At 37.1% G+C, this 27,417-nt stretch overlaps 1 protein-coding gene across 1 annotated transcript in view; it reads left to right on the forward strand.

Annotated features, from left to right (window-relative positions):
• The first annotated feature begins 11,077 nt into the window (after window positions 1-11,077).
• Window positions 11,078-27,417, forward strand: part of AFF2 (ALF transcription elongation factor 2) — a 313,572-nt gene continuing 297,232 nt past the window's right edge. The window contains exon 1 of the mRNA XM_072431518.1: window positions 11,078-11,261. Within this exon, the coding sequence (XP_072287619.1) occupies window positions 11,215-11,261 (47 nt within the window). The 5' untranslated portion in view covers window positions 11,078-11,214. The remainder of the gene's footprint in view (window positions 11,262-27,417) is intronic.

The following is a 27,417-nucleotide window of genomic DNA, read 5'->3' on the forward strand; positions in this document are numbered from 1 at the left end:
TTAAGTGAATTAGATTTATCTTTTACAATTAAATATACAAGAAAATTCAGATGGCTGTAACAGTAAGTCACTGCCTAGGCCCCGAACCAAGGCATGTTACAGAAACAAATTGATTGCAATGACATTGCCCCCTTAACACCAAGTGAACAAGTAATATATGTTGTTACAAACAGACCCATTAAATTGTCCAAGGTCACCGTTACTTCCCAGGAACAGGTGAAAGTATCAGCGATCACAGACGCCTTACATTCTTTCTGCCAAAAGAATATGGGCCATTTTAGAGTTATGAGCAGCGCAGATAACAGTAATAGAGGATGTTAGAAAATTGGCTAAATAAATAACACAGAATTAATATAGACAAGCGAACAACATTTAACTTATGCCTAATGTGGTAAGACCAGGTCTTGGCAGAAAAAAAAGGTTAAAGCAAATTCTCTAAAACAGAATGATTACAGATTTACAATTAATAATTTTATTTTTTGAGATTTAAAGAGGACTTGCAACGATTATTTTCTAAACAGCTATACTTTAGAGCTGAACAACCTAGATTGTAAGCTCTTTGCGGCAGGGTCCTCTCCTCCTCTATCATTGTCTGTATCTGTTTGTTAAGCACTGTGTAATTGGCGATATATAAATACTGTTTATTATTATTATTAATATTATTATTATTATTATTAATAATAATAACAAGCTCTGGGCACAAAGCTAAATATATCATTGGAATACAAATATGAAAAATGTTTTACATTTACATTTTTTTTATTATTTTGGTCCTGGGATTTACAAAATCCTGGCATATAGACAAACACAGTGTAATAACCTAACTATCCTCTGTTGCAGGCAGAAAAGAAATGTAGCTTAGTCACTTCCCCAGACCTAGCTTGTGATTGGATGGTAAGGCTATGTTCGGACTGGCGGTAAGTTGTGGTACAGTTACAGCTTCAACATGCTCAGGAATCACACCCATGGTTGAGATGCTGCATGTAGAATTTCACCCACAACAGCTCATAGAAAATGAACAGGGGTGACAGTAAACAGATTAGTACTGCAAATGTTTGTACTTTGTTGAACCAGCAGTGTGGGCAGCCAAATGCATCCAGGAGATGGATTGAAATGCCTGGCCCTGCTGAGGCCCGAACTTATCTAAAAGGAAAAGCATCAAACAGATTAACTCACTTGCCATCCTATTTGTACTAGACAAAGGTAACCTACGTCATAAATGTAGAAAGTTCAGTATATCAACTGCAAACACATGAAAAGTATAGTAGCGAGGTGACGCGTAGCCAGAGAAAGCCGAACCCAACGCGTTTCACCCGAATGAGGGCTTCTTCAGGGGTAGTTGTGTGTTTGATATAGCAGTTGTAAATATGACAAGTCTAAATATGCAAAATATAAATACATATAAATATATTAAAGCAATGGTACAATATAAAGGTGTACGAGTATATGAGGTAAATGATTCAAATTAACTGAAATAATAGTATGTTATATATACATATTTGATGTGCATATTAGAAGGCTATATGTCAATGATGGTGGGGAAGTAATTTTAAGTAAGGGAAGTTTAATAAAGAAAGTACTAAATTTTAAAAAAAATAGGTTAAATATAATAGATCCCAGTAATGTATAGAATTAAATGTAAATAACTTACATTACAATACATACATGTGAATGCAGGACACCTAGTTGCCCCCAAGGACGTGGACCTCTTGGAGTTAAAGTGCCATGATACAGATGTAGTAGGGACATTTATTTTTTTTTTTTTAAAAATGTAAAACCCAAAATCTATTTTTCTGTATGTTTGGCATCATGTGCACGTTATACCATTTTTCAAGTTTTTGTAAACTTAAATACTTAAGTCCTGTAAAAGGTGTTTTTTGCTTTGTAAATGTAAACACTGATGTGAGTTGTTTTATAAATATCTGCTTTTCCTGACAGTTTCTCCTCCCTCTCTAACGCCTTCTTTAAAAAGTTTGACCTCCAGCTCCAACAACAGCAGCAGGGTGGTCATTCCATGCTTTGCCATGTAACAACAACAATGGACTGTTTCCTGCGTAGAGACATCAACATCAATAGTTATACTTGTGTGTACATGTAAAGATAATGTAATATGTAAGGCATAAAAAAGTACCAATCTTAATAATCAGATTGGATGATAACACAACTCATATTAAGGTCTCACCAACGCGTTTCGCCATTTGGCTTCTTCAGGGGATTCATGGGAACTTATATTGGTAATGAGTCATTGGGTTGGTAGTATAGTAGTAGTTTATGATTGCAATGTGGTTAGAGGTTAATTCTGGCCTGCTGTAATTGGTAATAGGATTATAATGGCGTGAGAAGAGAAGAAGAAAATAGGGCTGTTATTTATAGGATAATGTTAATTTTTTCATATTTAAACAACAAAAAGGAGGGCTTCCAGATAATATTAGGTCTTACAGCCCCTGTGAAACAAAGAGTATTGTCCCCATAAAAGATAGGTGCTGGGAGAGGTGATGGTAAATTTCAGTTACACTAGTGCAGTGGTGATAAAAATTGTGAATGACAGGATGCCTGCACTCAGCTTCAAAAGACCTGCTGACTGCTGGCATCCTGTCATTTACAATGTTTATTGCCTTTCAAACAATAATCATTAGCAGCTGCAGCAGATATCTTAAACCCTGTCTGATTGAACGCAAGGATAATCTAAACCATTTATCCCCAACTATATAATCCTGACCCTCACCTTTCAGCTATTTGCTTTCTTTCCAGTGGTTTAGACTTATTTTGTGGGCATTTCCTAGGATCTATATGTTCTATATGCAAATACATTTCATCCAGGAATGTGATAATACAGTGTGTGAGAGGCAGTGCTGGAAACCTAGAAAGTTATCTTCTGAAACAAAAGGGTTATGAGAGAGAAAGACACAATACAAAATAGCCAGGGTTTCCAATAATGCTGTGCCATCTCAAAATGACAAAGGATTTTAAACCTAATGCAAAGTCTAGTGTACAACTGGGAAACAAGCTCAGCATAGGGGAAAGCATAGAGCAAGTTTTCTTAGAGTTCAGTATGAAAACAGAACATTCTGATACTGTGCTAGATTCCTTATCTCTATAACAGCGGACAGCTGTAGGACAGTACATGGAAGAAACAAAATGGTACTGTGCATAGTCCCTACATGAAAAATTAAAATGGATACTGAGGATTACACCCAGTGTTCAGTAAAAGAAAAGTGCCACTGTGCAGTGTTCATACATACAGAAATAGAACAGATACTTGAAATTACCCCCAGCATACAGAAGAAAAGATCAGATATTGATAAGTACAAGTATACAGTAGAAGAGAAATGGCACTGTACAGTGACCAAACATACACAAAAAAGATTTACACCCAGTGTACAGAACAAGAGTGTTCAAGTGTACAGAATAGAAATAGATACTAAAAATTTTAAAAACATTACCATTTTTTTTTAACGTACTGTAATGTAATAAAAACAATATTGATAAAAAAATGAAAATTATACCCAGCATGTATACCAAAATACCAAAAATATCAATATAACATTTTATAGTGAGAAAAATACAGATTTACTGCAAACCTATGGGCATATCAAGACTGGGTACACAATATAGATAACTTGGCAGTTATGAACTAAGAAGGTTATCAGGTGATTATAGAATTAAAAAAGTGACCACAAGAAGTCTGGGTAAACCTGGCTCGGGGTCAAAGACAACCAAATGGCCCTTGCAGGATATGGGGTGGGTGGGCGTGAGGATAAAATGGGCAGAGATAAAACTGACAAGTATGGTGTGCCACAATTTAATGCCTCAATGTTGTGGCTTTCCAATGCCTTTCACATGCCGATATTACCAACAATAGCTAGACAAAAATGACATGCAGGTAATACCAGAATCAGGCAGAAATCTGTGACATAAAGATAATACCAATGACAAGCCAATACTGTCTATGCATGATAAAACCCCCCAACCCCACCATATGTTTCAGACTTATCTGTTCTCCCATGGTGCCCAGGATGTCCATGATGGGTGTCAGGAGGGAGAGCAGAAGTTTGCTGATTTCTCCTATATTTGTGTATAAGTTCAGAGTTGTCAAACACCATTTCACAGATCCCCACAGGACCAGTGGATCTGTGTCTGTGTCTGTACCACACACCTCACATTCCTCTGTCCTCTACAGGAATTCTTTTCATTGGTCATTTCCCTAGTCACATGATCCCATGAGTGCTGCCAATTTACCCCAGAGAACCAGAATATTCAGCAGAAGCACTCCATCCGCTGGCCAAAGTGCAAACACCACCTGAGCTGCCTCTGCTCCTGTGCTCCCTCTGGTGGTGGGTTCTCTTACCTGGGGGTCATGTGAATTCCATATGCCCCATGACCTCTCCCATAAAAGGAAGTGACTGGCAACAGGAAGTTTCCTTAGGCTATGGTCCAGGTTCCAGCTTTTCCTGCCTGTGTCCCAGCTCTGGAATTGATCCTTGATTTTTCCTGCTTACCGCCTGCCCTGACCTTGATTCTATCTTATTTTCCTGCACCTCGTCTTATTCTTATCTGTCAGCAGTCACCTGCCTCACCATGCATGGGGGACGCAACCTGGCAGTTGCCCACAGCATAACATCCTCCCATCTAGAAGCTTTGGTGAAGACCAGGCAGCTGCGCTACACATATTAGGCAGCACTGTGCATGTTGGACTAAAAGAAATAATTGGTCCATTATTCACTCTGCAGTCCAAAGGCTAAATATTATGGGACCCAAGATGAGAACTGGGGGGAAGAAGCTCTACAAGATGACATAGGAAGTGTGCAGAGGACACAAACTGCCCCAATCAAAATCAAAACTCATCAAACAGTTTAAAAAATATATATATAAACTGTATTATTAACAAATGAAAGTAAATTTTTAGGGTTTACATACCTTATTGTGCTGAACCATAAGTATATCTTATAGTTATAAAAATATGGTTATCTATTCATTAAAAAGAAATAAAGTTATTAACTAAATGAAATTGACTTGGTTTTAGTTTCTTACAGTACTTTGTTTAGAAGGGCAGGGCCAGAGGCATCTACTTTTACATGAAAAAAAAAACAAAAAACAGAGCACTATATTGGATTGAGTATCAACCTAGGGTCCAAAATGTGGCTGACACTCAAAACAGCATTTAGCACAAATGACAAAAAAGTAATAAAAGTTAGTGAATACATTAATTGTGTGTTATTTTTATAATGTTTATTTAACTAGAGAAAAAGCCCTCCTCTCCCCTTTATTAGGTTAAAGTATTTTGTACTTTTGAGTTGGTTATAATGGGTCACACATTCTTAAATGATCTGCTGTGCATTATTCTTGGCCACCAGTAGATGGCGATGTGTCCTCCTCCTCCTCCTGCACCCTTTAATTATGTTACAAACTTTAATAATGTCTCAGATAGCAAAAGTTTGTTATGCACCTTACATGAGAACACAGCACCATCTAGTAGTGTGACCGAATATAAACTGAAATTCTTTTTCTAATCGTTTTTTAGATCAAAGAAATCTTGGTTTATACCTGAGTATATACAGTTACAAATTCTGATTCTTGTCTAGAAAAAGGTGTAAAAAGGACATGAAAACTACTTGTGAAATATTTAAAGTTAGTTCCTGGGTTACATACGAGATAGGGACTGTAGGCTTGCTCTTAAGTTGAATTTGTATGTAAGTTGGAATAGGTACATTATTTTAATATATTGTCAGTTACTGTAAAAAATCCTCACTGTGAGCTAATCACAAAGCAAAAAAAAAAATCTTTATGGAGCCTAGACATTCAGTACCTTCTGGAGCAAGCTGTCCTTTGATATGCAAAAAGAAACAACTGCAGAGTTTGTCTTGGTCATTAAAGGGTTACAAACTGTTACAGATCAGCTCTTAAGATCCTCCACAACCTAGGTTATCCTTAACCTAGTCATGCAAACCACTCTCTCCCCTCCATCAAGCCTCTGTCCTGCACACGAGCGAGCAGGGAAGTCCATCTGTATGGAGTCATCCATATGTCGAATGTCCTTTACTCGAGGACTACCTGTATGTATGTGCAACTGTTTTATGCATTTTCTTTTTATTACAGTTGCATCTGCAATCCTGGGCAACCAGATAAGACCGTTGTATGCAGGTTTGCAACAGAAATTTAACTGGAGCTGGGGCAGATGTTCATTAAGATGAAATAGATATAAAGTTAAACCGAATGCGCAAAGTGAAGTGATCACTGGCAGGTTTTATTCTGTTGCAATACTATCTTGGATCAAGAGAGGGCATAATTTAGGAAGGAGCTGCCTAACTGTAATAAATCTAAGTCTCACTGCCCCTGTTTAGCATGACAGAACTGATAAATGTCATCAAAAGTCAGCATGTTATAGCAATGTAGATGGAAGAATTTTTATACATAGCTAGATGGAGCTGGGACTTTACACAGGATTAACATCATATTGCATACAAGCTTCACTTCCTGTTACAGGCCCACCCGAATTATATTTTCCTTCAAGCAGTGGATCCAAAAATAAAATCATACATAAGTGTTTTCTCACTTTCAGTTTTTCATGTTCTATGTCTGGTTTGCAGTTCTCATGCTGCATTTTTATACTTGGCACAATGGAGGCAGTGTTGATAAACCTTTTATTTTCTCTTTGCAATTGTTTTGTATTTAAAGCATTTTGGAGATTAGCTAACAGAATTTAAAAAGTAACAGATCTTTCAAGTGAACAAATCTTTGGGGAAATGAACTGAACTTTTAAAACGGCAACATCAATTTACTCATGGACATCAATTTAAAGCTTTTATATACTCAACAAAAATGTGATTTTTTTGCAACTTGCCAGTCCTTACATATAGTGGCTTCATTTATTTAGTTTTTTAGGATTTAGTTTTTTTTTTATTTTCTCTTTTAATATATCCATTAGCACACGTTCGGTCTTAGGGTGGCTACGCCCACGGTACTGTATCTATAAAGGGGGAATGTAGCCACCCTTGGATTGCAGCACCTGTGGAAAAGGTAATATTGTACAAACTAAAAAATGTATAATATTATATTAGCATGCTTTTTAGGTAGTTACTGCAATATTTGATTGCCTTTTGAATAAATTGAATAAAAGTTGACCAGCCTAAGCACCCCTGTCAGTAATAAATCGTTTATCTCAATCTTTTTAGCACAGCCTGTACTCTTAGCACAGAAGATACAACTTTGTAGTTTCATGACTGAACTGCCTAGTGATTCAGCTGAGAATACAATTAGCAGAGTTCTGTGTGAGATAAACACTATTACAGCATAATAGAAAACTTTAGCAAAGAGAAGGGGTTACTTAGTTCACAGCACTGCCTCTCACACACTGTATCAGCACATAGATGTCTCTCAACTGAATCACCCTAGGTAATACCCATACATGAATCTGAGACTTAATGACATACAGGACAGAAAGCAAATAGCTAAATCTGTCCAACAGATGGAATGGGCTCAAGACATCAAGACAAAATTTGCTTCTAGGGCACGGCATAAAATGAATCAGTCCTGGTATTTTTTCACCATATTAATATAAATTCAGTACTGTACACTTATCAGACAATTAAAAAGAATCAAAAAATATTGTAGAGGTCCCCACTTTTCTGAGTGTTCTATTTGGGTACCAACCCCTAGAGTCATATAAACCAAACAAAAAGAAGAAAATGGAGAAAGAGAAGTTCTTTGTTGGCAAAAAATGATATATTGTGCAACTGTTATACAATTAAACAACAAAACATAATTGATTTTAATTATTCAAACATGTGGTCTATTGCCCACGTCTACAGGTAAGATTCAGGACCCCATTTGGGGGTGAAGTATTTTAAAGAAGAAAGGATAAAAGTTGATCTCAATAACCTATGCGTTTCGCCATAGTGCTTTTTCAGGGGTGTGATGAGACTGAAAATACTCTAAATACTAGAATAGTTATAATTAATTCACTTGTTTTTTACACATAAAGTGATGTGAATATGTTAATGTCAATATAACACAAAATATAAATGGTACTACTAACTACTAGGGCTGCCCCAACTCTCTAGAATCTTCTTCTTCGTCTTCCTCTTCCTATTCAGCTTGCCCCTACTTTCTGCTCATTCAAACCATTCACTCAAAACCCATCATTTCAAACTACCTGTCTTCTGTTTCTTAAAACCTCACTATACATCAATCCTCCTTTTGCGTGCCACTTCTCCCACCCATTAGATTGTAAGCTCTTCTGGGCAGGGTCTTCTCCTCCTCCTGTGTCACTGTCTGAATCTGTCATTTGCAACCCCTTTTTATTGTACAGCGCTGCGTAATATGTTGGCGCCATATAAACACTGTTTAATAATAATAGTTTTCCCAGTGTTAGTTCCTCTGTGCAGCAGAATAGGGCCGTCTGAAACAAATGGCCCGCTTAAAAAGAGATTTCCACGTCCTTACTGTACTGCACATGTGCACAGTATTAAGGACAGATTGGTTATTCCCAAGGCCACTCCCCCCTGTCTGCTAGCTGGCTCATGCTCCATTTGAAAAAACAGGCCCATAGCTGTCAGTAGAACAGCTGCAGCCATACCAGGCACACTTTCCAGCCAGTAGGGGGAGTCAGAAGAACCACAGGCAGTAGACTGGTGCTGTGTCCCCTGTAAGCCAGTAGCTGCGGGGAGGGAGGGGGGAATAGGAACAGCGAGAGGGAAGGGGTTAAAGAAGGAACAGACAAAAGAGAGAGGGGAAACATAATAGATAAAAGGAGTGTTGCACAGTTACTTTGAATAAGCACATATATAAAAAAAAAAGGGGGCAAAAAATATTGTGCAGATTCGTGAAACAATGCATTTACTAAATGGAAGGCGTAAAAATATAAAAAAGAGATAAAAAATTTAATGTACAGCGCTGCGTAATATGTTGACACCATATAAATACTGTTCATTAAAAAAAAAAAATGATAATAATAAAAAATAATGATAAAATAAAAATAATAATAATAATGTATGTAGAAATACTGAATGTGTGAAAATGTAAAGGGATATAAATTACATCGATGTATACAAGTCAGAAGTTACAAAATAAACATGCAGCATATAAATTTGTGCAACAAATAATTTCATTATGGAGAATACCTTCTAGGTAAACATATGCTAGAATATCAAAATAAACAATAATAAAATCATGACAAATAACATATTATGAATAGGTGATACCAGTAGCATGGGCAACATTAACAATTATAAGACATACCAAAGGTCGTGTGGAAAATAGAAGACCTAGTGAATTGATGATCTTATGACATTGTTGTTAATATTATTATTTTTACACAGTATTTATATAGCGCCATCATATTACGCAGCTCTGTACAAAGTCCATAGTCATGTGACTAGCTGTTCCACAAAGGGGCCCACAATCTAATGTCCCTACCTCAGTCATATGTCATTATTACAGACTACAATTTCGGGGGAAGCCAATTAACCTATCTGCATGTTTTTGGGATGTGGGAGGAAACCCCCAAAAGTATGGGACAACCTACAAACTCCATGCAGATAGTGTCCTTTCGGTATTGAGATCAACTTTTCTCCTTTTTTCTTTAACCCCCTGGCGGTTTTCCTGAGTATGGCTCAGGGTAAAATTTCTTTCAAAAAAGTGGTAACCCTGAGCCACACTGGAGGTGGAATTGAGGACTTACCTGGTCCTTACGAGCCTGCGGTGTCCTCCAGCAATTCCGACCCCAGGTCTAGGTCCATCTGGTAATACCCGGTCAGGATATGCGCCCTCTATCCTCGCATCCCGGCATTGGAGAGGTGAGGCTAGGGCATGCAGTTGCCGGCCGGATATACGACGTGTGTGCGGACAGCGTGCGTTGGGGGGGGGCGGGACCGGCAGAAAATTTAAAATCAGAAGTATTTTTAAATGTCAAATGTACTGATCTGACATTTAAAAATACAAAATAATCATACCACCAGGGAGGTTAGTATACATCACGTCTATATGCAGTAGAGGCTATGTCATCCTAGGAGCAATATGTATTGTACTCTGTCCTGCATCCCATGTTTAGAAGTTGGCCATGGACCACATGTTTGAAAAATTGTAATCAATTATACTTTGTCAATTGCACAATATATATTTTTGCCCCGTTTTACATAGCAGTCCTTATCATTGCCCTAATATTTTATTTAGTAGTGGAAGGCAGGGGTTACAAGGCAGATGTCATTGTTGGGGCTCCTGGCATTCCAATAGGTAACCTGCCAACCGGAAACCCCAAGTGTAAAAAAAACCTGCTGCAAGCGGTAACCCCAATAGTTACACTTGGGGTAGCTAAGAAAATAAAGGCTTCCTCTGGCCGTGTCCTCTTCCTCGTTCTCTCCCCAGGCGAGTGCGCTGACGTTGCCTGGGAGTTCGGTGTTCCGGTGACATCGGCGCATACTGCCATCGCTAGGGCATTGTATCGTATTACATTCAATACAAAATAACCATGTTGAGTGCAATACACCGGATTTATATGTCTAAAAGCAATACATTTGTTATTTTACAGTATATTATATTAGTATGAGTATATTAAAGCTTGAATTATTATATAGAAAGTGTATTAATAAATTTAATTTATTATTTTGACATGATTTTGTATTTCAAACTTTATTATACTAATATATTATAAAATAAATTTTCGGGAAAGACACTGTATTGCTTTTAGACTTCATCCTAAATCCTGAGAGAAATGGAGGCGAATAATCAGGTGAATGCTGTGTAGTGTGTGTTTCAAACTTTATTATACTAATAAATTATTCTGTAAAATACAATTTCAGGAAAGACAATGTACCACTTTCAGACATAAAAATCCTGAGAGAAATAGAGGTGAATAATCAGGTGAATGCTGTGTATTGTGTGACAGGTGACAATGGCTGTGCCATAGGTAAGGAAGGTATATGGCTGAGCAGAGCTTGTCGCCACACGACCCCTCCGCCCCGGGCCTGTGCCATAGGTGGAGCCGATCCCAGCCCTGATAACTGGCTGGCTCCATGCCGCGGCTTGTGGCTTCCTTGGCTCCTCCCCCGTGTCTCTCTCTCGCACTGTGATGCTGCTGAGCTGCCGCTGCCTCCTCCAGCCATCCAAGCCAGCCAGGCAGCCGGAGCTCGCAGCATTCTCCCAGTGAAGAGCTGCACCGGGGCGGACACTGGCACTGTGCGATCCCTGGCACCGGCTGTGCCCTGACCCTGCACTGCTATGGATCTATTCGACTTTTTCCGTGATTGGGACTTGGATCAGCAATGGTAGGAATCCTTGTCATCTGCCTTTCTGTCCTGATTTTACCTTTGTTAGGTGTCACAGCCCCCTATAAAGAAGCTGGCATGCCCCTTGGCATCAACTATGCCCAGCATACTTCTAGGAGTTCTCACTCACCACCACCTTGTGTCTGTGATTTCCTTATCCTTTGGCTTTTTCCTTCTGCTGCTAGCAGCTATTCAAAGCCATGGGCTAAGTTTTCCAGATGCCAATGCAAGGAAGCCCCTTCACCAGCCTGCTCTTTGTACATGGGCTGTCCATCAGCAGCATTGGCATCTTCATCTGTGCCCATCATCCTACAGACTGCTGTGAATAAACTCAGTAATTACTAAAATCCACTCATACATCAGTGTGCCTAATGTATTTCTAATCTTTTAGTCAATGGCGCAGTCCTGGTCTTTTAATGTATTTAGCAGACTTCTTATTGCTTTAAAACACTTGTGCTATTGATTAGACTTTTTTGGATTTTTTTTATAGAGCAATCAGTTTATTACCATTGAAAATCATTTGTTTATTTTAGCTTTATGATCACTATTTATTAAACATTCTAAATATTTATAAATATTATTGTTGTGTCTATGCCCTATATTTGTGTTTATTAACTTGGATCCATATCCAGCTGTTGTGCAGAAATTTGCTTATTTGTATTTTTTTGTCTATCTGAAAATGAACATCTAAAAAACTTCTTGTAAAGTGTGCACGTTTCGCCTTTGAAGGGCTGCTTGACAGGTTGTTGAAATGTTTGAGATGCCAGCAGTGTGTGTTGTCAGGTAAATGAATGGAATGGCTTTACATAGCGCTGAATTCACGTGGGCTTCCTCTGGATTTAATTAGAAAAGACCAGAGGAAACCATTTTTTATTTAACACTAAAAAAAATGTTCAGTGATGCGATGGACGTATATAGAATGGATTTCCATGCTTGTGGTCTGATGCTGATGTTGGTAATGTCATTCATTTGGGCTGATCTATAAACCTTAAATCAATTGCAGCAAATTACATTGTAACAACCAATAGGAAATGTTGTTTCAATGTTCCGGCTACTCTAAAAAGTCATTGCCTTGGGTACCTGTACTTGGTAGGGTAGTATGCATGCTCCTATATAAAGCATTTATGTATTGTATTCTTCATGGCTATGCTCCTCATATAATAAACATAAATTTGTGTATAGCTGAAACAATATCATCCTTTAATAAGAAAATATCAATCGGCATCATTCATATGCAAGGCATCATTTATTTTATTGGCAGCTCTTTGTATTTATTGTGTGCGGTTTAGACTTGGACGTGATTCCATTGTTTGCATTTTGCTATTTTCAATGAGGACATTGATGATTTTCCCATATTGTCTTATGTGATATAATGCTGTCTAATATACTACAAAGTTCTAGCAATAAATGTTAGTTTTGGCATCAAATCTCCTCCCTGAACCTAGCGGATCATTTATTTAGTAGGTATTGTGAGTATATGGCAATGTAATTCATTACTGAGCTTATCTGGCAGGATAACCCTGTGCATTCTTTCCCCACTCTCACAACTGTATTGTTTATGGTCCAAGTGAAGTGTCATTGTTTTATTGTGTTGACTTAGTGACTGTAGCAAGAAATATGCTACTGCAATCACTGTATACGTAGATAACAAATAAGCACTGGCTGTCTGAAATCACTGTCATTATCACTGAAATCACTGTCTTTCATTACCATAATGCTCTTGTAATGCTGCAAGCGCTATTTATTTGTAAGGACATCGAACATGTCTTTCCGAATGAATTGTTCCACATCAAATGATTTATTTTAACCCTTTAGCACTCCACACTTGGTTATGTTATCGCAAGCCAACGTCATCTTTATTGCTATCGTTTATTGTGCCTTGGATTTTGCAGTTTTCTCTAAATTCTGTAAACCCGTCTGTGACCTTCACTCACTGCACTGTAAAGTTTTAAGGCCTTTTTAACTACTTACTAAAACCTTCTGCAAACTTACTTGGTACAGTGTGCAATTTCTGATTCCTTGTTATTATATATAAATATATATTGTTATTTTATTGCAATCGCCAAAAATTGTGTGACATTTTGCTTTTTTTTTTGGCTTCTATAACCAGGTGTGATAATGATTGGATGTAATGAGCTATCTAGCTGTAAAGTCTGCACTTAAACCTTTACTGAATAGGATTTAAATTAGGCAGCTTAATTGCTATTTCTTGATTCAAATAGACAGAATTATGTGCGGTTATATTGTTCACAACACCCAGCAGGGACATATAGGCCTATTTAATAGGTGGCCATGTGTGCAAAATGTGGCACTCCCAACTAACAATTGGATTTTCTCGGAAGCAACATGAACAAAGGATAATTTCTGATTGTTTTCAGAACTTATAGGTCTGGCAAAGTTCTATGGACTCACATTTAGTATGTTTGATTGCCCGTTTATTATTATCTGAATAAGTGTAAAGTAACCAACATCAGCTGGATTTGAGTTTACCCATACTGACTCCTTATAATGAGGTGTGTTCTAATATATTGATTTGGTTTGTGGCACTTTGGCCTATTTCATGTTGACTATTCCTAAATGATTGCAAACTTCTGTGTATCTGGTTCTTCATTATGCTTTTTCTTTGTCTGATCTTAATAAAACTAGCATTGTATTGGTGATTGCAGTGTTGCAGGAAATTAGGTGTTTTGTTTGACCAAGCTGACTATTTTCGTTTTATCACTGCATACATGTTTGGCCATTTTTATAGACCATATTATTTTTTAAATTTGTATACATCTGGTTTATAATATCTATATACAATTAACATGCTATAATAGATTATTTCACATTTTTAACAAGCAATAAAATAGTTTTACAAACCACTCCTGGTCTTTCTAGGTTCTTTTAATGGGCAGATCACAACAAAATGTTCCGAGTCGGTTTCTAATAGATTAGAAACACCTGTTGGTTGTTTACATTGCAGGGCTGGCAGCTTGCCAAGATTTCATTGACTTTAAAACATATTTCTCTTCAATGCTTACAGATACACGTGTGAATTGGAGTAAGTGGGCTAATTTTAAAGTGCTTTTACTGTTTGGTCTGTATATGTAAATATTTTTGTATGCTTCATTTGAGCACATGTTCATAGCAAGGGATTACTAGAATACTATGATTGGCTCTAGAGACTGCACAGTGGAGCAGCAGAGCTGTCGGCCTGGAGGCTTTGGTTTGTTTGACATTTGGGACTTAGCTGACATAAAAACTAGATAAGTCACAGCGTTGAGTCACTGCTGTACCTCGCTTGTCTACTGAACTAATTATTGATAACAGGCTGTACATCAAAGAAGCAAACCGAGAACCTGGAAAACATGAAAAAAGAGTCTGAGGCTGCAACTGATATCAAAATATTTTTATGTATATTTTTCTTTGTAAAATGTTATAAAAAGTTAAATATATGAACAACTTCAGTATAGGAACATGGAACTCAAAGGACTTGAGTATAAGTACATAAAATATTTTATTCCCAACATACTGATTATAGGGAAAAGTCAGGCATTGTTAGCAGATCTTTCCGTTTATTACAAGTCTACAAGTCTGACAAATAGTGAGCAAAACATTTAGCATCCTTAATTGACCATTTCTCTGATTATCATGCTGTGATCTGATATTTGCTTACCTATTTCAAAGGTCAGTCATTTAAAACAGTTGGAATGGTCAGTTCTGAAAGATTATTTGTGCTCATGGATGGGTAAAAGAATCATATCAGTGTCTGTACTATAATAACATCATATGTCATGTAATGGTCTATAGTGTAATGTGATCAAAGGGTCACTTTCTCCCCTTAATGAGTTGATTAGCATATGCAATCTTCAAACTCAGAATTAAAGCAAACGCAGAAAAATGGCTCATTTATTCTTCCTTTTTTTTTTTTCTTGATCAATCTGGGATTCATATTAAGGATCCACTGATACTGACTTCTACAATCCTTAACTTGTGTGTGTGTGTATATGTATGTATGTGTGTATATATATATATATATATATATATATTATACTTATTTATATGTTTTGTTTTAAGAATAGTAAAAATATGGCAAGTATTTCTTTATATTGCACAGTGGCATATGTGAGGTACTCTGTTGTGACCGCTACCTAAAGTTTCCATGCCATACTGAAGATGGTATAGAATACCTGCTAGAACCACTTCTAGTCGCTGACCAATGGCAGTCTACAGAGCTGCATGGAGGTCTTGTCTGTACCGGGCAATAGTTATTCAGACCTAGTTCCTTTATACTGACTTTATCAAGCCCAGAGCATCTAGGTTCTTTAAGCTTTCTAGAAGGCTTAAGAGCAGAACAGCAGCCTCTTATCACATGATTCTTTTACATATATCCATCCCATGTTCCAGTGTAGGTAGGGGGGTCCTGAGTGGGATTTAGGAAGTCAGTCAACCAATTAACACCCACTAACCTGAAATTTCTAGGAAAGTTTGGAAGATAATGAATAACACCAACCTCAGAGGCCTATGGCATCCATGCACAATGGATGGAAAGCATAGTTCAATTACCAACATATGTTTGTGTTATGATGATGACAAGCAGCTCTTCACATCATATATTGTTGACCATAGGAATTTGGGGTGTAAAGCATTTAGTTTTTCATCATTATGAAACATTTATTCATGTACAGTGAATCCAACAAAGTATTAAGGAAAAACATGGCCAGTAGAGAGTAAAGCTACGTACACACTTCCAATTATTATCGTTTGTAAACGAACGATGAACGATCCTGCACGATATCTGCGAACGATCGTATAGCACCGATCCTGTACATACAGATAACAACACGATCGTTCAAAGATATTGTACACACGTATATATACACACAGTATATATGAATATATATTTATATATATATAATATATATACATACACTCACATACACAATACAGCCTGTATCGATCAAATGTTCATCGCGCATACTCAGAACATGCACGATCACTGAACGACCGTACACACGATAGATGGTCAACGATCGTCGTCCAATCCGATCCGCCGGTCCGGTCGTTCATTTCCAACGACTATCCTCGTTCGTCGGCATCATTGGTTACTTTTTTTACAAACGATTTTTGGCCAATCGGTCGTTCGTTCGTCGTTCATTTCCAACGATAAAAATTGGACGTGTGTACGCAGCTTAAGGCATTCAGTTGATTGTTTGTGGTGTCTTCTGCTTCAATAAAGGATCAGTTTTCCCAATGAATCCTTTGACTTTTGCATTAATTGTCTTTCTGAAATAATTTGCATATTAGAGAGCCTTGGAAACAAGAAATAGACGATGTGTACAGGCATCAGGCCCAGACTGCTGTATATAACAATTTTTATGTCCAATCTAATATGATTTTAGTGCATTGACAAATGATTCGTTCATTAAGGAGTGTTTATTCTTTAGTACCAATTCCTCAGTGCAATAACCCTGAGCTAGTTACCTACATTTACTCCTCTGAAATCAGCCAAGTACTAAATAAATTCTGATTAGTTGTCCGATGTTAGTGAATTAGCGTTGTATTACATAAAGCTGTTCCAAGCAGTGGCTGTTCGGAGGAGCCAACACAGTTGTATGACATTAACCTGAAACAAACAAAAACTCCTACTCGTTTCAAAGTTTCTGTAGCTTTTTAAACCAAAATTAGAACTTCTAAGTGCATCAGCAGCTGTTAAATGAGGGGAAAGATTTCATTCTGCCAGAAGATCAAATCGATTGGTTTTACTTTTATATAATGTCTTGCAAGTGGCCTCATTACAGCGTAGCTTTGCAAACTGGCAGTTATGCAGGAAGAGACACAAATTCTCTAAGCATTATATAAATAGAAAGTTCAAAGGTCCCCGTGTGGCTGTCAGAGACCAGAGAAAGGCATCTGCAGGCCAGGTTCCTCTGCTGTGTGAAAACAGTACACATTGCAGCAGCACGCACTTTTAACATATTTCCTCCATGTAGAGGGGGTGATCCTGCCTTCTAGACAAAGGTGGACTGTTTTCAGCTCCAGCTAATGCTACGTAGCATGTGATTTCATATAACGGGCTACAGAAGCCCAGGAATAAATGGCTGATCCAATGTATTTTTTATTAACAACGTGATACAAAAATATAGTGTTATAAAAGCGTAATAGAGTTTCTGCAGATTTTTTGTGTTTTTAGAAGCATCAAAAACAAATACATAAATATATTTAATTCACTTGTTCAGTATGCTATCAGTTGAAAATCAATTGATTGTACAATGGCACACCACAGTTGATGCAAAGTTTATTTCTTAATGTAGATTCCTTGTAATTACTGTATTTTCACTTATTAAGGTATATATGGACGTGATGCAATGTATGATCAAGCGGAAACCGAGTCCTTAAAAAACTACAAATGAAAATCTTCCCTCTGTCTATATTTTCGTTATTAGTCACCTGATCATTTGAGTCTAGGACAGGGGTGTCACACTCTGCCCCCCAACATCCTTTTTTTGGCCCCCAAAGGAATTCTAAATATGAACTGCAGCTGGCTGCATTGAAATAGCGCCGCTTATACAATTCCCGGCATCACTCGCGTCTATAGACCAGCAGGCTCTCTGCCTACGCGTGGCCACATTGGACTGTTTTATAGGCGTAAATAATGCCAGGAAGTTTAGCAGCAGCGCTATTTCAATGACAAGGGAGTTTCAGTGGCAGGCCACGCAAAAGATTTAGCTCTGCATTGGCCGCGTCTGGCATTTCCAGCACTCCCCCTTAGCTGTACTTTTCCTTTCTACTCCAAGGCACGGACTTGAATGGTTGGATTTTCATAGAAGAATATTGGTATTATTATTGTTAGCCTGTGCAAAAAGGTTACCATTGAAATTTAACTTGGAAGGCTACAAATAGAGATCAAGGCATAGTTTTATTCAAAAAAAAAAAAAAATGAATGCCTCTTTCTCTATAAGCTTGTTCCAGATTGAATGCGAAGCAAAACCTCTTTGTTTTCATATGAAAAGAGTTTTTATCTAATGAGAAGGAAAAATTTCATCAATTTTTTTCAATAAATTTTAAGGTTGGCCCGTGACTTTGTCTACGTTTTTAATTTTGGCTCTTTGTGTATTTGAGTTTGACACCCCTGGTCTAGGAGAATTAATGGGGGCAGAATTGGCTTGGTAGTCTTCAGTGCTGGGTCCTGGGTTTTATTCCCAACCAGGACACTATCTGCAAAGATTTCATCCTGGCACTCCAGTTTGCTATGGGTGGAAAAATGAGCAGCACAAACAAAGTGCAGTGTGAGCTGCTGGGTGCTGAACCCAGTATTGTTGTGTGGGAGTAACAGTAAAGGATACAACTAATCAAATTACCTAATGGTCAATACTTTGCAATAATAGATTGGTTTCTAGTGTTTAACCCTGAACTTTTTTTAAGCTGGATGGGATTGTAGGCCATGGGAAGCCCCTATATTTTGACTTAACTCTTCAGTAACCACCCAAAAACAGCAAGATTTTAACTGTAAAGGCCTGGGTGGTGCGCCCAGATTAAAAGGGCTGGGGAGAACACCGGGTTTCCTCAATCAAGCATCAAGTCTTCAGACAGAAAGTGGCAACATTTCCGGAATGGGACTTTACAGAAAAAATAAATGCTATATAGGTCAGAGCTCAGGTAATACCATAGCTCAGAAAAAGAAAAACTGTAACTGATTTGCTGATTGCAACCCCCATTTGACTGTGCTCTGGCTATGGGGAAAGTATAGCAGGTTTGCACATATTCCACATACCTGCAAGTTTGGATATTTTGGAGACTGACGCCACAAATGTGGACAGTGCCCAGGCCCTTTAGGGATGGTATCCATGGGTGCCTATTCTTTAACTGTAGGGTAACTTCGCTTTTTCGTGTCCCAATGGCAGGTTTGCTTTAAGATTGTTACATTTATTTTAGTTTGAGAATATGATATAAGAACATACAAAATATAAAAGAAAATAAAAAAAATCAGTCTTGCTTTCCTGAACAGTCTCTGAAAAGCCTATTTTGTTCAAAGCACGTCATAATATTATGTATTGAACTACAATAGAATCTGAGCCAAGCCCTCATTAATTCCTAGATAAACATTGGCCTAGTTGAATGTGTATTGTATGTGTTCATTCCATTATTCATTCTAACATTTTATAGCGTCCCACACTCAGGCATGAAATAGAAGCACAGTTATATAGCGCATTAGGTGCAAAATGTACTCTGCACTTGGACATTAAAAACAATGCTGTTGTTAATATTTAGCTTTCTGGCAGTGTGCTATGAACACAAGATTGGTATTGAGGGGAAGCTGCACAGTTATTTCTTGAAACAACAACTGCCTATTTTTCTGAATTAACCTGAACCTCTTGTTTAACAGATTTTGCCAATATATATCAGTTGCCACTTTCATTTCGGAATTTTCATTCAGATCTAATTCAGCTCTTCAGGTCAGACAGATTTATTATCGGGGCAGATAGATCACCAATTCTGTAAATGTTATTAATGTTGTCCCCTTAGGCTTGTATAGGCTTCCAATGTCCATTGTGCCAAATGACAAGAATTCAAATTCTGGGCATCATGGGGAATCAGTTATTGGGTTTTCTACAGTCAATGGGCCTTATTTATTAAAGTTCTCCAAGGCTGGAGAGGATACACTTTCATCAGTGAAGCTGGGTGATTCTGCAAACCTGGAATGAATCTAGTCCAGGATTATAAACATTTGCTAACAAATAGCAGATGGATTTTAGGAAATCCATTACAGGTTTGCTGGATCACCTAGCTTCACTGATGAAATGTATCCTCCCCAGCTTTGGAGAATTTTAATAAACCAGCCCAAAGAGTGGGGAAATGTTACCAGTGGACAAATGAATAGACAAAGCGATTTCCCCCTGGCCATACCAGATACTTCAGGAATAGGGGAATGAAACAGGTTAAAAAAAAAAAAAACAGATTCTATCCATCTGTTGCATGACCCAACAGTGGCTGCTAAGTAACTAAAAGAAGGAGGGAGTCAGATGAAAGATTAGTGAGAGTCAAGTGCACCCCATATACATTAGACAATGTTTCAGACAATCACCAACTGGAAAGGAGGGGGTAGAGAGGGGGTGCTGCAGGTTACCAGCCTGGTTGGAAAGCCCAATAGCCAGTTGTATACCCAATATCCTTGGTAGTGCAAGACCTCTAAATTCACCAAAACACAAGTGAAGAACACAAATTCTACAAATACCCACTGTCGCAAATGTTTAAAGTCAGCTTTCACATATTTTTTTAAGTCTTAGAAGGACTATAATTTCTATTTAAATAGGCGTTTTGGTAAATGACGTTGTACCAGAACTTTGAGCTGGAGCTTCAAAAGTTTTAGGTTAAACGTAGGATGCTTTTTATATGTAAAGTTTCTTCCTTTGGTGAAAACTTCAGGCCATACATGTGCCATCAGGTTCATTTAGGAAAGTAAACTTTGTGGTACACATCATTTTCTGTTGATACTTTGGCATTGACAGACAATGGTGGAGTCCCTGTCTGTGCCATATTTAACGTATCACACCTTCAGAAAGTGGTTTAGTAAAAAGAAGGTTCATAATGTTACTTTCCAAAAATTAGATTTTGAACATTTATTACAAAATAGATTACATACATATGCTGCATTGGCATGCGGTTGCAGTGATATGTGGCATGGTTTATAAAAGAAGCAAATTGCTTCAGATGACATGGTTGCTTTTCTACCTCTGGAGGAAGAACCGCACCTAAACCGCATGACAAAGAGGCTGTCAAATGCTGCAAGTAACACTAAAAAAACATACCGGTAGTAGTTGAATAAGGGGGTTGGGAGCTGCCGGCTTCACGTTTTTTGACCACAAGTCTCAAAGGGTCCTTCATCAGGTACAGAACCTTTGTTATTCCAATATGTCATTGGTGGCAACACTAAAAAATGTTCTTATAAGCATTTCAGAACTTCTGCAGCTCTTATGTTTGGCCTCACTAATCAATAGAAGTCATGTGCAATAGGTTGTGCAGTTTTTTGGTTAAAACCATTATTTTAATATCCAAAACACTTCTTGGGATTGCACCACCAGCCCAACTTTAATTTGAAGAGTAAAATTAATTACAGGAATATTCAGAAACAAATAACCGAATCCTGAAAAAATATATCTTTGAATAATAAAGATTAAAATGATAACCTATTAGACTTTCCCACATAAAAGGGCCTAATTGAAATTCTACAAAGAAAAAAAAAATCTTGACAGATGTCATTTGGACGTGCCAGCATCTAATTAATTTCAATAATCCGAAAGTGAAGCAGTGCTGTGATTGGTGTCACCTGCTTAGAAAACTGCATTCAGTTCAGTTAATTTTTTTAAATAGGGAAATAATTATCTTTTGTGTTGTAAAGGCAGGTGAGAACTATTTTACCCTAGAACGTTGCAATATTTTATAAATGGTCAGAAATATTGATTTGGATTTTAATGCATTCCTGCTAGTCATATATGATACCATTTTTGCATTTTGAAATGGCTAGAAAGTCAGCAATGTACGTTAAGCCTAATTTAATATTATAGCCACCCATTATGTATATATTGTTAGGTTTTTTTCCAGTATTCATAAAGTGCTAACATAATTCAGAATACATGGAACAAATCATAATATTGTTTGTCCCCCGAAGGTGCTGACAATGTAATGATTGATGTATATGTAGAGAAAATATCATTTTTTTTTTTTAAACCTGAGATTCCATTATCATTTTTTTAATAAACAGATGGAACTGTTATGTTTTAGACCTTTTCATTGACTACTAGACTGCATTACATAAAAAAACACATTCCATCTCTTACAGATGGGCTACTTCATTAGTGTAAAAGCCAAGTTTTCTTCGGGAGCCAATCAGAACTGACTTCTTCAAAAAAAAATTTTAAAGGCTGTATTCAATCTTTTGCCTGTTAGAAATTATTCATATGCAATAAAAGATGTGGAAGAGTATATTGGCATGGGTTGAAGAAGGCACAGTGTCTGCCTGGAGCTGGATTGCACTATATGCCCTCATCTTCTATAATCATTATATCTTCCATTTAGTTCTTCACACAGACCTCACACACTGATGAAGGGCCAATGCTTGACCCCAGGAACGTGTTGGCCTTTATGTATAACCTTTTACTTTGGGGAAAAAATTGTTTGTGGGCTTCAATCTTAGGTCTGTGTCTTCTCATCACAAACCAAGGCAATCTAATGAATCTTGTAAATCCTTTAGTAAAGGCTATTTATGTAAAGCCTACCTATCCATAGTCTGAACACTCCACATACACAAATATCATTCCAATCCCTAGGCCCACCCCAGGGTCCCAGCACTATCTATAATTTTGTTGGAAAGATGTGGCTAAATTATTAGTGTCTCAAATAGGAAAGTACATTCACTGTTTCATCTACAGAGACTTTCTATGGACAAGTAAAAAAATCATAAATTGTTAAGACAAGAATACTATTAGGTAATAATCCCTTTACTGCCAGGAACGCCTGCTACTAATACAAATCCAAAGACATTTAAAGCCAGGGTAGACCTGTGTTTGCTTAGTGTATATACAATTTACTGTTCTAAAATGATTTCTTCCAGCAATGTAATATGTCTTATCCATCAATTAATGCTGGATAAAACAAAACAGCAGGCTTGGAAAAAATCTAGAAGCCGTCTTCACTTTGTGGAGCCAGGGGCAATTGGCCAATCTGCAGTTCAGATCTCCCATGGTAGCCATATGTTTTTTTAACCCAAAAACACATACAGGTACTAAATACACAGTTCCATGTTCTCTTAAATCTACCCCCTATCTACACCTATCTACTATCAATAATTCCCATCTTTTTGGTATAAAGCTTAATGACTTCCACTGTGCCTTATAGTAGCCAGAATAGTACTAATGGGACGGGAATCTATTTGTAATCAGATGGGGGGGATCTGTGGCAATGGGCATACAGCAAAACTGTTAAACTTTTATACATTGTTGAGTTAGTTGGGTCTCTGCAGTCCACAATGCAGACAGTGCAACGGGTTTCCTATCCAATAAAAGAAGGTGTTGGTGGGAGCTTACGGACAGCATGGCCTGGTGGTCAACAACAACTTTTTCCAGCCAACGTGATGATGTTGTGACAAACATTTCTCTAGACCTATTATAGTGTACTTGTGGACAGATATTTTTTCCCAAGCATACAATATTTCAAAAACTATACTTTTATTACATTTCAGTGGCTCGGATTAACTTTTTCTATCACTTCATAAGTCAAAAATACCCTTCCATTGCCTTGTACATTAAAGTCTTTTAATTAATTTAATTTTAGGTCATTCAAGCACCCATCTTAATCGAATTAATGACAGGTTCCTAGCAAGCTTGAAAGAGTGATTAAATAAGAAGTCCATTGTGGTGATATCTTTAGTGACATGATATCCACAATTTTCTTCTTCATTTCCGACATCTACTTTTAGTTTTTCGGGTCCGGCATCTTCTACCAGCTTGATTGACTGACCCACTATGACATGAGCTGTTGTTCATGTGCACAGCAGTTTATTCTTCCTGGCACTGAGGGCATTTTGAGATTGTACACTGAGCAGCTTGATGTACAATCCTAAGAAACTTGCCAGCAGGTAAGAAGTGTTGATGGCAGAAGAGACGTAGAAAGTGTCTTCTACTCTAAAATATTGCATTCTATTTTGTTTTGGAACCAAATATAGTGTACAAGTGTGGGCCTTTGTTTATAATACCAAATACCAATACTTCTCTTGTAATGATTTTATTTGAATATATATATATATATATATATATATATATATATATATATATATATATATATATGCTTAGCATAATCTCCAGGTGATAGATTTGGCAGTTCGTGTTTCACATTATTTTTATGCTTTCCATCTACAGGATCAGGGCTGATTGTGGATAAGCTATTTTTGGTTCAAAAATTAAGATTTGCAGCACGTTTATTTTTCAGCAGAAGTGTGTGGTGACTGAGCATGCTGGATCCAGTCAGATAGAAATACATTTTGATTTACTTTTTCAAAGCCCCAGATATTTAACACAAGATCGGGTTTGGCTGCTCTACCACACTGAGACTATTACTAAGCATTTTCTATTAAGGAATGGCAAATTCATAATACAAATGTGACCCAATCCAATGAACATGTAGCTTTATAATGAGTCGATGGGTCAATGTTTGGCGAACGTGTGCTGAATAGCTTAATAAAGAAATAATATTTAAAGAATATTAGATTTTCTTTTTAAATGTTTTTATTTACAATTTTACCTATTTATTAGCTGTTGTTTAACATTCCCAAGTTGTTTTTCACAGCAGCCATCATTTAAACCTTCTATCAAAATCAAATTTAAATGGAGGAATAAAAATAGTGGAAAAAATGAACAATTAGCGTTAGAGCATTGGTTGGATGCCATTTAATTTCTTTGTACTGGAGAGCTGTGTTAAACAAATATTTACTTTGTAAGTGAACACAATTTTTAAAACATTTGTTTTGTGACAATAAATCTGTCTGCAGTTCAGACTGCACAATTTCAAGTAAGTTGGATAAATAATGAGTACTCAAGATACCTATTACTTTTCTGACATTGTGGCAGAGTGCCATTAACAGAACTCGATATTCTACTACTAAATGTATTTTCAATTCCTGATTTATTTTTGCTTGGGAAAAAAAGCTTTTTTTTTTTTTAAGTGTTCAGTCTTCGACTCATGGAGGAAAAGCTAAACATTTTATTTGTTGGATAAATTAATATACAATAAAGCTTCAAGGAGCATTGCTGGTAGCACACATTTTCTTTTTTTTGTTTTTTATCAAAGCTTATGCTGTGGAGGCCCTGGTAATCAGATGTTGAAACTGTGTCTCTCTGTATCTCTTTCCCATGAACCCTTTGACCCTGTATTAACTGTTTGTAATTTGGTAGTCGGTGCTGGGGGCTGGGTATTCACAAAAGCATATGAGGCTTGCTTGAATACGTTTTTATTTAGGAAAAAATACTTAGACTTTGTGAGGTTTTAACATTTGTAATTATCAAGGGATATTGTACCACCTAGTTTTTTTTGTTTGCTAGACATTATTAGCAACTAACTTTCTTTTTCCTATTACTCACCATTTTATGTATACAATTGTTTTTGAATATTTGTTCATGTAGACAACAGTAGGATTTTATTATATAATATATAGATAGAAAATGAGACATTTTTAGTGGCTAACCTAAATAACATTTTTTTTTCCTTTGTTCTGTTATAATATGATGCATGATAAAAAATGTGGACTAAACAGACACAATAGCAATCGTGGTATTTGAGTTTATTCTGAATTTCATGCATTTTTAAAAGCAAAAATACCTTTTTATTCACAAATAATTTGTTCCACAGTTATCACAGTGTGTCTCATCCTTGCTTTATGTAACTAAGCAGCAGTGGCCCATATGATAGTTAGAGTTGACTTAGGTTTTAGACCTAAAGATAATCTAAAGCTAAACTATTTTAACCCCCACCCACCACACTCCCTAACCTCTAACCTATTCTAATAGAAGGAATTGTAAGATATCTTAATATCTGTCAGCAGCTCAAGATCCTTTTCAGCTATGGGAAAGGGTCACGTCTTCATTTTCAAATAGGGATAATCAGGGAGGATATACCAATGAGTTTCCGTGGCTGCAAACAGATTCTACACATTGAAAACGTGACTAAACCCCCCATCCTTCAACAAGGATCCACTGCCAAAGAGAACCCAGATCTACTAAGCTAATGGTTAGTTATGGTTTAAAAAAAATAATAGTTTATTTAAACTTTTAGCCTACAGGTCTTCTTCAAGACAGTCATTCATCCCTCTGTGAATTACTGCACAATTATTCTTGTAAACATTGTTTAAACCAACTTTTATCCCCTACCCGAACACCAACACAATTTTTTCCCATAACCCATGTTACCCTTCCCTGTAATTTTAACATTTATCTTCCTTATAACTGGACAAATATTTTGTGGATCACCCAGCTTCACTGATGAAAGTGTATCCTCTCGTGCCTTGGAGAGGTTTATTACATGAGGCCCATTCTGTAAGAAGACTTATTCTGTAACCCCTATCATAGCACTTACCCATACACTATCTATTTATATAACCCTCATACAACCCTTCCCTATAACCCTGAAGCTAGGTACACACGTGCAATAATTGTCGAAAACGAATTACTAACGACAGATCAACGATTATGTGCGATTATTTTGATTCGTTTAGATATATTCCACCAATTAGTACACACGCTAGATATGATCGTTTGAACGATGCAGGAAGTGACATGTAAAGGAAAAAGTGTACTGCACAACCATCCACGATCACTAAACGACCATACACACAATAGATTGCGAACAGTCGTCGCCCAATCAGATCCGCCGGGTTGGTCGTTTGATTCAAGCGACATTCCTCGTTCATCAGCGTCGTTGTGCATTTTTTTTGTAACAATTATCGGACGAATATTTATTAGTCGTTTGTTTCCAACGATAATTATTGCACGTGTGTACGCAGCCTAACACTTCCTTTAATCTCTATCCTTAATCTTTCCCTCTCCAATGTAGAATACCCCCTTGCATGCATCCCTCCCCTGCACCAAAATGCTCTGTTACAAAGAACTACCCTTTCTGTATAGACAGATTCCATTGTGAAGTCCCTAGGAATTGAGTATTTTAGAAAACCCATCGTATTTTCTGATCTCCTCCTTTGCAGTGTATCATTATGTCTAGCCCTTCAGGTTTTAAGAAACCACAATCCCATGTAGTTATTTTAATACTTAGAATGACAAATACTTAGCAGCATAATGGAGATTAGATCTTCAGATGTGTAATTATTATTTAATGAATTGTATCTGTCAGACTTTAATCTATTCTACTACAAAGACTACAGAAGTAACTGTTAAATTTTGGCTACTGATGACCTCCTATCTGGAAATGCCAAGTATTTTGTCTGCAGCTTATTGCAGTTAAAAAAGACAATGCGCAGTATGGATGGTGTGTTTTGAATGAAGCTTTATAGCAAGCAGCAACCGGTATTTTACACTGCAGATAGCCGTTTATTAAGCTTATATGATGTTTGGAACTCACCCCCAAAAAAAGCCCTTTTTACCAAATATTTGACTCCTCACACAGCAAGCCT

Source organism: Pyxicephalus adspersus, chromosome Z (assembly GCF_032062135.1).
Source record: "Pyxicephalus adspersus chromosome Z, UCB_Pads_2.0, whole genome shotgun sequence".
Taxonomy (NCBI): domain Eukaryota; kingdom Metazoa; phylum Chordata; class Amphibia; order Anura; family Pyxicephalidae; genus Pyxicephalus; species Pyxicephalus adspersus.